Source organism: Hyperolius riggenbachi, chromosome 1 (assembly GCF_040937935.1).
Source record: "Hyperolius riggenbachi isolate aHypRig1 chromosome 1, aHypRig1.pri, whole genome shotgun sequence".
In the NCBI taxonomy this organism is placed as follows: Eukaryota; Metazoa; Chordata; class Amphibia; order Anura; family Hyperoliidae; genus Hyperolius; species Hyperolius riggenbachi.
In genome coordinates this window covers 413,986,444-414,004,152 of record NC_090646.1, presented here as the reverse complement: position 1 = coordinate 414,004,152, position 17,709 = coordinate 413,986,444, and the positions used below count along the sequence as shown (strand labels likewise).

Sequence of the window (17,709 nt, the reverse complement as noted above, 5' to 3'; positions counted from 1 at the left end):
CAGATCACTCTGGTCCTGTTAATTATCATAAGTTCTTATTTTTAACATTTGAAATAAAGAAATACTGTACATCAAAATAATAGGAATAAAGTTTAGGGTAAGATACACACATTTTCAGTAGAAAAACACATTTACTTACACAAATCTATACATGAGTCCTGAAAGAAGGACAAATGAGGAAGAAGGCGGGACAGATGGGTTTAGTTCCTAAAGAAAATTTGGAAGCTATGCAATACTGTAACGAATGCGAAATAATCCCCTCGGTCAGCAGGGCCGGATTTGTACTTTTTACCGCCCAAGGCCCACTACCTTCAGCCGTCCCATGACAGCTGCGGGATTAGGATTTAGAGTTTTTGGACATAGAAAAGGGTAGAGGTTCAAATACAGAAACTGATAAATCAGGATATTAGGGTTAGGTATTTACAAAAAAAAAGTGGTTAGTGGAGATTAACGGCTAGGCCTTTTGGAAATTTAGGGTGAGGCTAGGCATTGGAGAATAGGATTATGGAAAAAAGGTTAAAATTAAAGTGGCCTTGAGATGGTACACTGGGCTTTATTTATACTTACCTGGGACTTCCTTCAGCCCCATAAGCACTGTGTGGCCTCCCTCGCCGTCCTTTTCAGCCCCTCCGTTTATGCAGTATGCCTCCCGGATATCCGTCTGGCAGTGCTCTTCTGCACATGCGCAGCTCAGCTGCATGTACACCCCTCCTTGCGCTACCACGGCCAGGAGCATTCTGCACCGGATACTCCCGAAGACAAGAGCGTTGCAGGGTCGCGCGCATCGCAGGGGATTACTGGGAGTCATAGCGCTAGAACGGAGGGGGCAATGAGGACGGCGAAGGAGGCCACAGTGCTCATGGGGCTGAAGGAAGCCCCAGGTAAGTATAAAAAAAGCCCAGTGTAGTCAGGTTACAGATTCTGATCACAAGATTAGGGTAATTCAATTGACTGAGGATAGTGACTCTGTTCTCTGTAAAGTGCTGCAGAAGGTATCGGTGCTAGATAAATACATAATAATAATAATATGGTAGACATTAAACTATGACTATGGTAGGATTAGCGTGTGAGCTCCTCTGAGGACAGTCATCGACATGACTATGTACTCTGTAATGTACTGCAGGAGATGTCAGTGCTAGATAAATACATAATAATAATATTGTACAACATTAGACTATGACTGTAGTAGGGATTAGAATGTGAGCACCTCTGAGGACAGTCAGTGACATGACTATGTACTCTGTAATTTGTAATGTACTGCAGGAGATTTCAGGGCTGTATAAATGCATAATAACCTGGTACAACATTAGACTTTGACTGTAGTAGGGATTAGAATGTGAGCTCCTTTGAGGACAGTCAGTGAAAGGGCTATGCACTCTGTAGAAGATGTCAGGGCTATAAAAACACACAAAAATATCATAGTACATCAGAATAGGATTATGGTACATAATATACAGTAGCAGGACATTAGACTGACTATAATAATAAAAAAGAATACCCCATACAGTATATGAATAGCTTTGTGTGTGTGAAGGTGAAATGACTGTGGGAGGAAGACAAGGGGAATGCTGCCTTATTAACAACATGAAAAGAGAGCCAGGGCTGCACGGAGATAAGTGAAGTGTAGAAGCCAGCTAGCAGGACAGGGGAGGGGGGGGGGGGGCGCCAGGAAGCCCTGTTATAGCTGCTTCAGAGGTCACAGGCTCCGGGGGAGAGGAAGGAGGAGGGAGACAGCTGGTCACTCAGGACTCCACAACAGCGTAGGGCAAAGTGTGCAAAATGCCTGCAGTTCTGCACACACAATTCTCCCTCCTCAATCCTCACTGTGCTGATTCCATGCTTAGTTCCCTAATGCCTACCAGTCTGCCACAGTGCCACTACTGCTAGGTGCTGGCTTCTTCCTCCTCCTCCCTTCTGGGCTCAAATCTCCCGGCTTGTCTCTTCTCAGTCCCGCCCCCCACTGTCATAGAGGAGGGAAGGGGAGGGGCTTCTGCTCCGTGCCGTGAAGCATGCAGGATCAGGAAGGACTGGAGGACAGCGCGGCAGCAGACAGCTGATCTGCCTGCCGGTGTGAGACATCCGCCCCAGCTCTGCTGTCGGCAGGTTTCCGCCCTAGGAACCGGCCTAGGTTGCCTGTGCGGAAATCCGGCCATGTCGGTCAGCGCACAGCAGGTGCGCTGACACAGAAAAGTTCTCCTACAAACGTTCAAACAAAAAGGGGTCCAGTAATGGTGGAAACAAAGCAGCCAGCAGAAGGCTCTGTGGAGCACAGAGGAGAGATTCCTCTGTGCGATCCAGAGACGCCAGACTGCGACTGCACAATGCAAAAACAATGAACAAGTGTGAACACAGCACTGAGCCAGGATAGGCTAGAGCAGAATGCATAGAAACAGACTGGACAGTCATAGAATCAATGGATGTCTGCCAATCTAGTTGCAAGCCATGCAACGGCATTCATCCACAACACAAGAACAGAGACCGAGGTAACAGGAATCGAAGTAGCGATGCACGACCGCAGTGCGCGCTCACTTTGCAAACTTCAGACAAGACTAAGACAGACTGAAGGAATGTCCGCCAGTCTAGGTGCAAACCATGCAACGGCGTTCATCCCCAACGTGAGACAAGAAGAGAGAAGTACAGAGATCGATGCACAACCGCAGTGTACGCTCACTTCGCAGACTTCAGACGGAAGAGCTGAGTGCTCACAGAGCATGAGACGAAGTAGCGATACACAACCTCAGTGAACGCTCACTTCGTCAACAGACAGAGAATCGCCTTAATGCTACCGCAGCACTAAGACGAGAACAAGAAAACAGAACACATCAAATACAATTTGAAAATAACAAACGTACTAGCTAAACGCGGTCTCCGCACATTATGCGCAACAGAGACAAAATGCGTTCAAGGCACGGTCGCCGCGCGTTAAGTGCAACAGCGACAAAGCGTACCACCCTAACTAGCAGCAGAGATCAAAATAGCAAGATGAGTTCAAGCTGACAGGAGTTGAGAAACCAACTCCTGAATAAGCTAACAAAAAACCTTGCAAACTGATCACAAAAGGCTGGGCTCAATACAGTATGACTAAGCAGGAACTATGACGAGCCAAGACTTCTGGGAGGAAGTGACATTTATACTGAAGCCCTTCCAGAGAAGTAGAGAAGTTAATTTGCAAAACAAGTGGATGCAAATTACCACTGCAGCAAGCTGCAAGCTGACAAAAGGTCTCCTTTCCAGAGACCTGCAGAATGCAACCCTGGAAATGACAAAAAACTGCCTGCTTGAGCAGACCAACAGAGCAGATCCTTACAAATACATAAAATGACAGGCAGAAAGCAAGGAGGACATATAAAGGGCACACAGACAGACAGGAAGCAACAATAACAATATAGAAGTGGATAGTCATGCTGGTATCCCTCCAATAAAAAGGAGGAACACACAACTGTTTCTAAAATAACAAGCAGCTGACAAAAGTAATTGACTCTTATAATTGATTATGCCAATTTTTTATAACTGTATCAGCAGTTGCCTAAGGAGCGAGGCAGACGCTGGATTGAGCTCGGGATAAAACTTTTATATGCGCATAACTACTGATAGATTGTAAGTGCACGACCTTTTAAAATGTTAAAATAAAAACAGTTTTACACTATGTTGAGCCTGTTTGAGTCGTAGGATGATTGCTGTTGCTGGGGAAGACGCTGGTGCGGTCTGCTAAGTGCTGTTGCTGGTCTGTGCCAGGGCACCCATACAATTTGGTGAGAGGCTTATTGATTACTCGGTGGAGGTTACACAGGGTGCCAGTATACAAACTGGGGAGCACTAGTGATACATATATATTCCCCTGCCACGCAGTATTACACTATTGCAGTGTTATTTTATTTTTGCATGCCTGGAGGATCAGAGAGGAAAGGAGAAACATATATGAGGAGTCTGATAACTGGCTGGGCCACAAGCGCTTTTTTCTGATCCTGATCCGGTCAGCTAAAGATCTGGTGAGCGCATATGTGTACTACTTATGTATGAAGGCCATGAAGTGTCATTGACCTCAAGGACATTTGAAGGAAGTGGCTGTGGCCTTTTTTTGAATATTGATGAATGAATGAAGGGACTTGCGTGTGTAGCATATTGTAATTTGGGTTAGGATGTTGAATTTTGCTGTTGAGCGCCCTGTGACTGTTTTATGAAATGTAAAATAGTACTTGGCAGACTCCCACCTCATCAAAACCAACAGGAGACCAGTCTTTGCCCATAACATAAAGCTGATCCTGCCCATCTCCTCCCTCTACTGCTTAAATGCTGGTGTAAGAATTTTAATCTACTACAGTGAAAGCTGATAACTTAATGTATAATAACATTTGGTCCAATAAAGCAACTCTACTCCATTATAGCACAGGAAAAAAGACAGTTGCATAAAAATTAGTCACATGCCTCATTTGCTCAGTTTGCATGCTAAATTACAGTTTATTACGGTATGTAATACGTGTCTCCAAGCTCTAAAAAAAATGAAAGATGATTCCCTCTGTCAGAAGCATAATGGCAGATGTTCTTCAATCTGATTCTCAAATCTCATTTCTATTGGAAGAAATTACATCATAACACAGAAATGACTTACAGCCCCCAGCAATGTTTACAACATAACAGTGGAGAACTTTCAGAACAGATTTTTCATTCACTACAAAATTCTGCTGTCTGTTTTAATCCTGCTGAATGGAACACCCACTGAGTACTCGATAAAGGTGCGTACACACGTCCAACTTTACACCTGATTGTCGTTTAAAGTGTTCCTGGTAGGGAGAGTGCTTCCATGATTGGGCCAATAAGGATTTAGCTGCATTATACACGTGAGCTATGAAGGCATTAGAGTGCTTTGACAAGTGTGGCCTATGCCTATGGAACAAGGCCGTCCAGCGGTCAGCCTGGATAGGGGACCCCAGGACATTCAAGATGAGCTCAAAGCATGACTGTCAGAAAGATCTCACTTCCATGCACTCCCACTAGCAATGTACCTGATCAGCACTTTGACCATATCCTCTAAAACATTCATTGGATAGCATCATGCCCCATTGGTGAAGTTTGTCAGGTGTATGGTACCAATTGTAGAGGACAATTTTGCAAATGTGCATTTTCGTATGCATTGCTGGGTATTGCTCTGCTTCGATGGCTAGGTGCCCTCATTATTTACTATAGGAACAGATGGCTGCCATGAAGGAGCTGTGTGGCAAACGTTTTACTTTTACCTAAAAAAAAGTTTGCCACAACAACTAGTAACAACCAGAGAGAGAGAGCCTGTGGATCCCTGTCAGTACTAGTCACCAGTTACCTGTCACCTGGGGCAAACGCCTAAGCAAAGGTGTTGGAGATAAAAGGATCATGTCTAAAGGTACGTACACACGTCCTGATTTTCCACCCAACTTGTCGTTCGACAAGTTGGACGTATGTACTCGCAGTCGAGCGACTGATATCAGCCGGTTTGTCCAATCCGCTTGCCGGATCAGTTGGACCAACTGTCGCTCAAACAACTGTCAGGTCCGTACGTGTGTACAAATGACTTTTAGTCGTTTGTCAAACTAATAGACGTTCAAACTTACAATCGTTTAATCTAGTCCATTGTTCTAGCCAGTCCATTGGCCATTATCAAGTTGGTTAAACGACATGTAAATTAGGATATCAGCCGCTTTGTTGGTCAGTGTGTACAGGGCGTCTGAATGACTTGTTGTTTGCACTTCAAGTCGTTCAAACAACCAGTTTAAAGTGTAACTGTCGGGCATAAAATCAAAAATCAATTCTTTATTTTTATCTGGTAAACAAGTAATATAGATGCTAACCAGGCAATCCAAAAGTTAACAATTAACTATCACTTTTCTTGCTGATGAATGACCATTTAGTTTACCTAACTCTTATTTGGTACTTTGCCGCACAAAGGACTTTGAAGGGCATGCTGGGTTGTCCTTTTTTTGCTTATCTACTTTCCCCTCAGACTTAACTAATGCAGCCTGATTAGCTGAAGCCTCTGTCCCTCCTGTTTTCCCCTCCCACACCTGATTGGCCAATATTTCTCATGCTGAGACAATGCATCTATTGCAGAGCTGGGTGGGAGTGCCTGAAGACTGGGAGGAGGGCGGGCAATGCATACACAATCAGACAGAGGAGAGTAGGGGAGGAAATTACATCAGAATTGGCTTCAAAATAGACAGTTAAAATAGAGAATCCTAAAAAGGATTTTCTCTTTTTTTACTATAGAAAAATCACTTAATTCAAGTGGCGGACAGTGGAATACATATGTTATGTAAGCAGAGCAAGTATTTATCTACTTATATATGTGAGGTTTTTTTCTGAGATAATATGGCTGACCGCTCCTCTTTAACTGCTCTAAGCTCTGTGATGCTAGAAATAAGCTGCTGTGTTTAATGCCTGAAAAACTCTCTTCCTACCCCATGATGTTTTGTGAGGTTTCTTGTTATCAGTCTTAATTGCATTGTACACAGTATGCTTAATTGTTCCATTTAGTGTTGTGTTAAAAAAAATTTCTTTTAATAAAAAGAAAGTTGAATAAAAAAGGAAAACACAGTCCTATTTATCACTGGTCTTTACTCTGCTCTTTTACACGGAGAACTGACCATTGGCCTGCTGGGAATTGGGCACTATTCAGTAGCCATGCAATAAAACCAAATGTGGTATTAGTAACCACACGTGTGTCAGTGGTTGACATGCTGCTCAGTTATTAAAAGATCACTACTGCAAAAAAAATTGAAAAAAATCTAAAATCCATCTATACACATACCGGTACATCTACCATAATAAAATGAACAATAAATTACTATTTTCCTATGTCACAGTAATTTACAGCAGACAGTAAAAAACAGGTTTTGGACAAGTCCATCTACTCATGGGGGATTCTCAGTATTTCCTTTATTTTTATAAAAGCACTGGCTGGGAAGGATCTAAACAAAGCTGCAGACCAGCCTCCCTACTTATTTGCAACAAATTTTGGCAGTTGGGCTGAGCAACTACCACCCAATAACTACCATTTAATAGGTGCTTTTGAAAATAAAGAATACCCTAAGAATCCCAATTTAGGAGTTGGACTACTTTAAAGAGAAACTCCAACCTAGAATTGAACTTCATCCCAATCAGTAGCTGATACCCCCTTTTACATGAGAAATAGAATGCTTTTCACAAACAGACCATCAGGGGGCGCTGTATGACTGATTTTGTGCTGAAACCCCTCCCACAAGAAGCTCTGAGTACCGCGGTACTCTGGGCAAACTGCCACAATGTAACAATGTTCACAGACAGGAATTAGCTGTTTACAGCTGTCTCTAACAGCCAAAGCAGCTAGGAGCAGCTACATAACCTTACCACAGTAAAAATGTCACCATGTAATAAATGTCAGAATGTAAATCAGGGAGAGGAAAGATTTTACAATGAGCAAACACTGACTAAATCATTTATACATAATTATGGTAAAAAATGAAGCACTTTTTTACTACATTATTTTCACTGGAGTTCCTCTTTAAAGAGACTCTGAAGCGAGTCTAAGTCCAAGTTTTTAACTTCTATTTATGTTAAACACTATAGCTAGTGCTAAAACGCTGCATCCCCACGGCAAAACGAGGGGTTTATACCCCCCAAATCCCCTGTGCAAAATCCACAACTTTCTTGGTCGTGGATTTTGCTGCCCATGGAGGCAGAGCTTTGAGCTGCAGCTCTGCCTCCATGCGCATCAATCTGGCACGGATCTCCGCCTCTCCCCGCCCCTCTCAGTGAAGGAAGACTGAGAGGGGCAGGGAGAGGCGGCGATCAGCGGGGATTGACGCGCCAAGAGGCAGAGCTACAGCCCTAAGCTCTGCGACAATCAGGAAGTGCTCCCCGCACTTAGCACAGGGGATTTGGGGGGTATAAACCCCTTGTTTTGCCGCGAGGATGCGGCGTTTGAGCACTAGCTATAGTGCTTAACATAAATAGAAGTTAAAAACGTAGATTAAGGCTCCCTGCACACTGCATGCGATTCCGATTTTTAATCGTTTTTTTAAATGCAATTCCGATTCCGATTTTTAAACGTTACTGCATGCTGCGTTTTTTCTGCGTTTTTCTGTTGATAGCATTCAGGGAAATCGGAATTGAAATCGCAATCGCAAATCAGATTTGCAGTGTGCAGGGAGCCTTAGACTCGCTTCAGAGTCTCTTTAAAGGGAACCAGAGATGAACGATTCACACAAAATAAACATATCAGTTGATAGCTTGTAAAGAATAAATGCTCTACCTGATAATTTCGCCACTCTGGTGTGCCTTTTTGAGTGTTTTTTATCCATTATTGCTCCAGGAAATATCTAATATGGCCGCCGGCTCATATCCCTTCTGCTTCCAGGTTATAAGCTGTTCTGGATGTGCTGTCTAGCCTCTATGAGATTATAGACAAGCAGGGCTGCTGCAGCCTTTCATCTGTCTGCTTTCAACTTTATTATTCTGGTATGCTGTGTGACTGCCTGTAGGAAGTGTCTCTCATAGAAATTAAACTGCATACAGTAGATAATGACTGGCTGCACACTGCACACAGATACACTTGTCTGTTTCAGAGCTTCTTTCTCGGCAGCAGCAGCCACTCCCATGTCAACAGTTCTGAGTAGGAAATCTGAGCCAGGAGGGGGCAGGCTTGGGCTTAAAAAGACTCCACAGAAGAGTGACTCAGCTATAATGATTCCAGGTCAAACCTAGACTGAATCAGTCCGTGGATTCTTATCACAGTTGATAACAGATAGATTAGACTGAGAAGAATAAAACTAAAAGCATGATAGGTGTTTACTGTCATGTTCCCACTGATAAATGTAATAAAATACATGAGGGTGCTTCGTCTCTGGTTCTCTTTAAGGCTACCTGCACAATGCACATCCGATTTGCGATTCTGATTCCGTTTTTCCATGAATACTATTAACAGAAAAATGCAGCATGCAGTAACGATTAAAAATCGGAATGGAATCACAGGTAAAAAAACGATCAAACATTGGAATTTGAATCGCATGCAGTGTGTAGGGGGGCTAAAGCCTGTCAGATTTTATCCACCTACTGTAAATAACAGCAACATAGAAAAATAGTAATTTACAGTGCATTTTACTCAGGGACAAATATACTTTGTATATGTGGGTGGAGAACTTACTAATGTCACTAAAGAGCAGCTTCCGCCCATTCAGATGTATATGCACAGCACAAGCAATATACCACTCCACTGCAGCAGTTGATACCGTACTTTTCGCCTTATAAGACGCACTTTTTTCCCCCAAAAAATGGGGAGAAAAAGTCCCTGCATCTTATACGGCAAAGGCAGGGAATCCCCGACTTCCATACGCCCGCCGATGCGAACCGCCGACCCGCCGCCATCGGGGATTCCCTGCTTGTGTCCCCCCAGCGTCCTCATGTGTCCCTGCTGGCCTGGCCTGCCCCCCGCTTATGTCTCTGCCCCCCCCCGCATACTCCGGGTCTCCGTGCAGCTTAGCGGCAGAAGCTTAACTCCTCCATCTTGCCCGCGGCGATTGAAGACATCCGGCTTCAGTGTGTGGCTTCCTCTAGTGCTGGCTTCTAATGACGCATCAGGGAAGAAACGCAGGGCAAGATAGCCCTGAAGGAGAGAGAGCAAAGCGACAGAGAGTATGTGTACCAATCTAGTCGCCAACCCGCGACAGTGCATACACAACCATGGAGAACAGGAGAGAAGGCAATCGCCAGAGATGGCGATTGCTAACAGCGACACAAGACTGAATAAGCACAGATGAGAAATGTATGTATGTCCACCAATCTAGCCGCCACCCTGCGACGGCGGACACACAACAAAGGAAACCAAGTGAGAACGCAATCGCAAGAGAAGCGATTGCGAAAGAGAATGAGCACAGGGACAGATTGTATGTGTGTGCACCAAACTAGTCGCCAACCCGCGACGGTGCATACACAACAGCAGATATGAAGTAGGAACGCAATCGCGAGAGAGGCGATTGCCAGAGGTGACACAAGGCTACAGCAAGGCAGAGCACGAGAGTAGCAAAGGCACAGCAAATCATACAATGAGAAGATAAGGAAAATAACAAACGCTAGCTAAACGCGAACACCGCACTCATTCGCAACAGTGAACGCGTTTATGCGCGGTCTCCGCGTGATAAGCACAACAGAGACAAGCACGCCTAACTAACCACCGACAGACAAACATGAAACAGAGCACGCGAGCTTAACGGTTACCTCGCCGAGCCTCCAGCAAGCGTTCGTAGCAGACAAGACAGATACACGAAAACAGGAATAAGTGAGAGATAGGATCCACAGCACTAGCGCAAGAGGCTAGTGTGATCCAGGAAGACAGAACAGAAGGATCCACAGCACTAGCGCAAGGCGAGTGCGATCCAAGTACAGCAAGAGAGATGGAGATCAGACGGATCCACAGCACTAGCGCAAGGCGAGTGCGATCCTGGCAAGACAGATCAGATGAGATAGCTGGTAGCAACCGCTGCTCCAGCTATACTCCAAGAACAAAGATCAGAACGACTTCCTGTCGACCACCGCTGGGACAGGACAATCGCAACAGACAAACAAAACAGATTTGCAATCCTAACTGCACTAGGGAACCTGCCTAGTGCAGTCCCAGGAATTACTCTAGGCTAATCTTCAAACAATGAGCAAGGCTGACACTCCAGGAGTGTTTCACAGGACTAACCCTTATGACCACCCCAGATCTGTGATATCACATGGTATATATAGAGCAAGCCTACAAAGGATGGGTCTAGGCAATCTGCATGACAAACGTATGCAAATTCCTCAGCAGCAAGCTGCCAAACTGACAAAAGGTCTCTCTTCCAGAGACCTGCAGAATGCAGACCTGAACAGTGGTCAAAAGGCTGCCTGCCTGCGCAGGCAGCCCAGCGGATCCTCACAGCTGCACTGTATCAAACAGTGCAATGCTGCAGTTTGGTAGATTTTCAATAAATTTTATGGTGAAATTTATTGCAAATCTGAGTGCAGTGTATGAGGTGAATTGATCGCTGTCTGATCAGATTCAGATCAGAGAGGGATTGATTTGTTTGCTACACTGGGTGGCAATCTAACCGTGTATGGCCACCTTTAGGTACTGAATAGATCTGTCTGCTGTCTCCTAAATTGTATACAAATTGCTTGATGTTAGTAAACATATTTGTGGGAGTTTCAAGTACTAAGCACCACCCACATCAAGAGAGCAGTAACTGATGACACTTGTTACACACTCTATTGAGAATGAATTATTTTTTTCTTTAAATTCATCCCGTTTTCCTTACCAGAAGGACCATGGGTTTTTTCCAAGTGGTGAGTCCTATAATCCCAGAAAGAATTACCTGCAACAAAACAATGTTTATAATTAGCATCAATACTGAAGACATTTGCAATGCAAAGCTCTATAATCTACAGCTCCAGAAAGAAAATAGGAGTCTTTCTGCTTCTTTTTGAGATCACCTGAATCAAAAATGATTGATGATGAAACTTAAGTGATGATAAACTGATGAGATAAACAATTGTATCTATCCTTCTCCTAAAAATGACTTTTACATATCCACCACTTCTATGTTATGTCTAAAAGCTTAAAAAAAGGAGTACATTTATTATTTTGTCTCAGCTCAATGAAACAATCCATCCTGTGTCTCAGAATGCTAAAATATATGAACCATTAACCCTTTTTTTATCTATCCTCACTCTCAGAAGCCCAGTTCTCTATCAGGAAAGTCTTTTATGGCTGTAATTCCTTAGCCATTTAAAGGGACCCTGAGCTCACACTAAAATGCAATTTGGATGTACCTGTGGCTTCCTCCAGCCCCCCGTAGCCCGTGAGGGGTCTTCTCCCAGTCCCTGCTGGGGCTCCATTAATTGACGACTTCATCCTGAGGATGTACGTCCCCGCTGCACACGCTTTGCAACATCACGCCGTCCGGCGTGAGAGTCCTGCACATTCACGGTTCAGTCTTAGAGAACCCCGCATGTACAGGACTCTCACGCCGGCCGGCGCGATTGCGCGTAGCATGCGCAGCGGGGGCACACACAAGCGACTTCAGACCGAAGTCCCTGATTAAGGGAGCCACCAGCAGGGCCGGGAGAGGAGCCAGGAGGATGCCGGGGGACCTTGTGGATTTTGGGCCTGGAGGAAGCCCCAGGTAAGTCCAAATTGAGTTTTTAGTGTGAGCTCAGGGTCCCTTTAAGATGCCATACATCTAGCGATCTGGCTGTACGATAGACCATTCGATTTGATCATTTTACTGAATCAAGAGAGAATGGAGCGAGTTCCAGTACGCCCAATCGATGAAAGTGACTCTCATAGTCGAACTGACCAACTTAGTCAATCGAGCAGAATGGAAGATGTTGGTTGATTGCACAGGAATCAACTACAGTTAACAATTTCATTCGATCCACTCTGAATCGATTTTTGCATTCAGAGCATGGAGACACATTATTGGTCAGATCGATTAGTGAAGGTGAATTGCATAGGATATTGCTTTTAGGGTGTGGGTCACTAGTTGATCAACCTTCGGCCAACTATACTGAAGTTGATCGCCCAATAAGGTAAATTGCTTTGTTGTTTGAATCAGAATCACTGGATGTATGGCTACCTCTACTTTACTGAAAGGGTTAATAAACAGTGCTTCACTTTGTTCTAAAGCTTATCAACTACATGCCATAGTGCCAGGAAAGGAAACTACCCACGTTGTTCTTTGAACACTAATTGCAGTTGGTAAGCTGGGTTTTTTCTGCAAGGTTCAGTGCTTTTTGTGAGGAAAACTCTGTGTCCTGTGCTTACACAAAACTGCTCACAAAGCTCTGTGAATGAATTTGATTACATACTATACATGCAAAGGCACCTCCTACCTATGCTGTTCTGTGAGCTGTGGGGACTTGTTGTGACTTGTGCAAAGATCCCATTACTTGTGCGCAAAAGCAAGTAAGATAACTGTATGGGCAATGAAGAGTAGGAAAACACGTTTCTGACTAGAATTCTGCTTTAAAATACTCGTCTCATGTGAGGATATGTATTTTGTGTAGTTCAATTATATCCATGCGTTCAAATAGCTTGTGTGCAAATGCCAACTGTGTACGCGTTTCTTTTTTATTGGGAATTTTTATTGCTGTCTTTAATCTCCTTATGTTATAATTTTATTTTTGCCACTAGCGGCTGACAAAACTTTAGTACGGCAGTAGATGCTGTGATAGGTTCTCTTTAGAGACTGATTAACATCGCCCCTGTCAGTGAGAGAGATCAGGCACACAGAGGAGCTTTCCATCTTCACGTTACTGCAGCACCTTGTGTGACATCAATACAAACCAGGAAACACACATGACAGCATTTCCTGGGTTCACAGCCGCAGATCACAGAGATGGCCAATCATGAGTCGCTCGTCTCTCCCTTATCCGGCCATCCTGAACCCTGCCCTGGTCAATCGAACACCAGACCACCAATCAGCCATCCAGATGAACGAGTAGGTGAGAAGAGCAGCACAGAGAAGGGCATTGGTAGTTGTAGGTGGTGCAAGATATATGTCAACTGACATGGGTGATCGAGCAACTGTGGAGACAATCAGATCACCCCATAAGCACCTCCAAGTAGTACCTTTTTGTTTAAAAACAAGCTAACAGCTACTGATGCCGTAAAAAATGTTTTCATCCACTATCCGGTTTGACAAAAAGATTCCCTGCTGGTGAAGCTTTGTTGAGAGCAATCTTGTCCCGATAGTCAAAGGAATAAGGAAGGGGGCAGAAATACAATTATCTCTATAAGAATACATCATGGCAGCCTCTACCTATTCTTGAGCACACTCAAGAGCCACAGTTAGCTGCAATATTTTCTAATAAGCTGAAAAAACAATTACCATATTTTTCAGAATATAAGACACTCTGGACTATAAGACGCACCTAAGTTTAAAGGGCAAAAACTGGGGGGAAAATATATACTAAACCTGGTGCATCCATGGTCTAGGAGCGTCTTGCAGATGTTCTCCCCAAATCATTGTGTCCCCCTTGTACCTCATGTGTCGTCCTCTACCCCATGAGTCTCCTTCTGCCCTCCTCCGCTCCCCCCATGTCCTTCTCTGCTTCCCTTGAATAAATGAAAGCAGTGACAGCACGTCTCACCAAATCCATCGGAGACCTGGGCGATCACAGAGCTCTTCCATTTCTTACTGTTCCCCTAGTGCTGGCTTCTGCTGATCACGTCATCAGCAAAAGACATCAGTAGGGGAACAGTGAGAGATAGGACAGGTCTCTAATCACCGTGCAGGGCTGTGGAGTCGGTACAAAAATCATCCGACTCCTCACTTTATGAAATCACCGACTTTGACTGACTCCAGGTACCAAAAATTGCTCTGACTCCTCGACTCCAACTCCTTAGTAATTTTTACAAAGGCTATGGATTTGGTTCAGAAATCATCTGACTCTGACTCCTCAGTTTATTGAAACCACCGACCAGGTACCCAAAATTGCTCCGGCTCCTCAACTCCGATTCCAACCACAGCCCTGTCGCCGTGGGCTGGGAGTGAAGGAAGACACTGAGGGAGCAGAGGAGGACACAGAGACAATACAGGTAGTCCCAACATTGTGGCAGGTTAGTGGTTCGTATGGTCGGGCGTTCATAAGTCGGGGACTCCCTGTATTTGGAATGTAAGACGCAGTGACTTTTTCTCCCCGTTTTTGGGGGGAGAAAAAGTGCATCTTTTATTCTGAAAAATACGGTATTTGTGTTTTTCTTTGAGGAGCCACTCATTAAGATAAAGCAGGGCTTACAACCGCCTGTTTTGTAAGAAGCTTCCCACATGCAAATTCATATTAGAGCTCACAACCAATGTAGTCAATGGGCTCATTCACATCTAATGTATTTTTGTATATGTGGGATAATTCTATACCACACGCATTTCCTCCTTAACCACTTGAGGACCCACCCTTTACCCCCCCCTTAAGGACCAGCGCTGTTTGTTGGGATCTGTGCTGGGTGGGCTCTGCAGCCCCCAGCACAGATCAGGGTGCACGCAGAGCGATCAGATCGCCCCCTTTTCTCCCCCCTATGGGGATGATGTGCAGGGGGGGTCTGATCGCTCCTGCCTGCAGGCATGTTGCGGGGGGGGGCACCTCAAAGCCCCCCTCCGCGGCGAAATTCCCCCCCTCCCTCTCCCCTCTGGTGATCCGGGCTGCACAGGACGCTATCCGTCCTGTGCAGCCAGTGACAGGACGTCCCCTGTCACATGGCGGCGATCCCCGGCCGCTGATTGGCCGGGGATCGCCGATCTGCCTTACGGCGCTGCTGCGCAGCAGCGCCGTACAATGTAAACAAAGCGGATTATTTCCGCTTGTGTTTACATTTAGCGATGCGGCCCGCAGGCTATTCACGGAGCCCTCCGCCGTGAATTGACAGGAAGCAGCCGCTCGCACGAGCGACTGCTTCCTGATTAATCAGCCTGCAGCTGCAGCTGCCCCTTTGCCGACGCACGGTATAAGCGTGCGGTTGGCAAGTGGTTAAAGAGAACCCGAGGTGTGTTTAAAGAATGTTATCTGCATACAGAGGCTGGATCTGCCTATACAGCCCAGCCTCTGTTGCTATCCCAAACCCCACTAAGGTCCCTCTGCACTCTGCAATCCCTCATAAATCACAGCCGTGCTGTGAGGCCGTGTTTACATCTGTAGTGTCAGTCTCAGCTGCTCCCCTGCCTCCTGCATAGCTCCGGTCCCTGCCCCCGTCCCTTCCCTCCAATCAGCAGGGAGGGAAGGGATGCAGGCGGGGACCGGAGTTCTGCAGGAGGCGGGGAGAGCAGCAGACTGACACTATAGAGATAAACACAGCCAGCTCTGACAAGCTGTTTGTCAGCAGCGTGGCTGTGATTTATGAGGGATTGCAGAGTGCAGGGGGATCTTAGGGGGGTTTGGGATAGCAACAGAGGCTGGGCTGTATAGGCAGATCCATCCTCTGTATGCAGATAATATTCTTCAAACCCACCTCGGGTTCTCTTTAACAATTATTAACTACTGTGGGAAAAGGCATTTGTTTAAACACAGATGAACGCACATTAGGCCCAATCCAATTCACTCTTTCTCCTACGTTTACTCCTGGGAGATAGAATCTTTAAAATTGTTTAAAATTTAAAAAGTACCAAAAAGTAGGTGGCAATGTACTGTCAAAATTATTCTGAGTCTTGCTTGGTGGTGGCTTAAAAGCATTTTATTGTATTAGCAAGATGTGAAAAATATCACCTAGAAGAAAACATGAGTTGGATCAACACCATAGTGTCTAACAATTTGGGTGCAAAAAATGAACATATTTTTTGTGAAAAATAAGATCATGTTTGCATGATCCATCACCTTCTAAAGCTGGTCATACACAGATTTTTGGTAGATCAGGTAAATGCTCGCCTCTATCTAAAACAGACCTGGACTATGACCAGATTTGAACATAAATCTGATCTAGTATCACTTATACCATAACTAGCTTTGTACTGCCAGATACTCTACAAAGCTATGCAGACCAATCACCTATGCAAATCAATCCCCCTCCTCCTCCTACTGCATCAATCAGCAAATCAATTTTTGATTTATACATCATTCAAAAGTTGATACTTTTTTTTATCAGCCCTTGGTTATCAGAAGTATATGTTGGACTTCATATTTTGTAAAATGTAACATCTAATTAACTATGGCCATCCTAAATTCCATGCAGAATGTTATTTATTGTATGGGAGTAAATATGACCATCTGCTATCAATCCTGACAAAATAATAAGTTCATCACACTATCCACTAGACCTCTACAGCTACCAATGACTAAGGAGTGACTCTCTCAGTGACCCTGGACAACAGTGCACAACAAAACACTGGGGAATGTAACCTAGGTTTAACAATTACTCGCACACCAACCAAAAAAGCCACATCATGAACTTTTTAGATAAAAAAAGAATTGCTGAGACAATCCATTCCCAGTTCAGGACAGGCTTTGTGTTGTGTTGTCTGGCGGATGCTGCAGCTCCCTGCACACACGGTTGAGCTAACTTAAACTAAACACCAAAGTTAAGATGGATCGCGGGATCAGCAGCGACCAACGATTATTCCTCGGCTCATCTTCACTACCACGGTAAGGATGGCACAAACAATCATTTAAACGATGGTTTAGACAATAGCAGTTAATTGTGGTCAACAGGCATCTAAACAATAGTCCGTCAATGATCTGACATTACGGTCGCAAACGCCACACACTGCTAAACATGTTACACGGTATTACGAAAAAAGTTGGCTGAAAAATCGCGAGGACCATTACTCGAGGCACGTTATATGACTAACCTGAACTGTGTCTGTGTGTTTATTTTCTCTCCCACTTAAAGGGAACCTAAACTGAGAGGGATAAAAATGTTTACTTTTAAACAATGCCAGTTGCCTGACTCTCCTGCTGATTTCTTTGGCTGCTGTAGTGGCTGAATCACAGACCTGAAACAAGCATGCAGCTAATCCAGTCTGACTTCAGTCAGAGCACCTGATCTGCATGCTTGTTCATAGGCTCTGGCTGAAAGCATTAGAGACACAGGACCAGCAGGAGAGTCAGGCAACTGGTATAATTTTAAAAGGTAAAATCCATATCCTTCTCAGTTTAGGTTCCCTATGTGACTATACAGCCTGAAATTACCTTTTTTTGATTTATGGTGTGATCGGCTTGTCAAAAGTTATAATAACCTGCTGGCTACGTTCC

The 17,709-nt window shown here is 44.7% G+C and overlaps 1 protein-coding gene across 2 annotated transcripts in view; it reads right to left on the bottom strand.

The window, feature by feature from the left end:
• ENTREP1 (endosomal transmembrane epsin interactor 1) overlaps window positions 1-17,709 on the bottom strand; it is a 110,106-nt gene that overhangs the window by 76,440 nt on the left and 15,957 nt on the right. For both annotated transcript variants that reach the window (XM_068236208.1, XM_068236198.1), the window contains exon 2: window positions 11,286-11,342. In XM_068236208.1, the coding sequence (XP_068092309.1) occupies window positions 11,286-11,342 (57 nt within the window). The remainder of the gene's footprint in view (window positions 1-11,285; window positions 11,343-17,709) is intronic.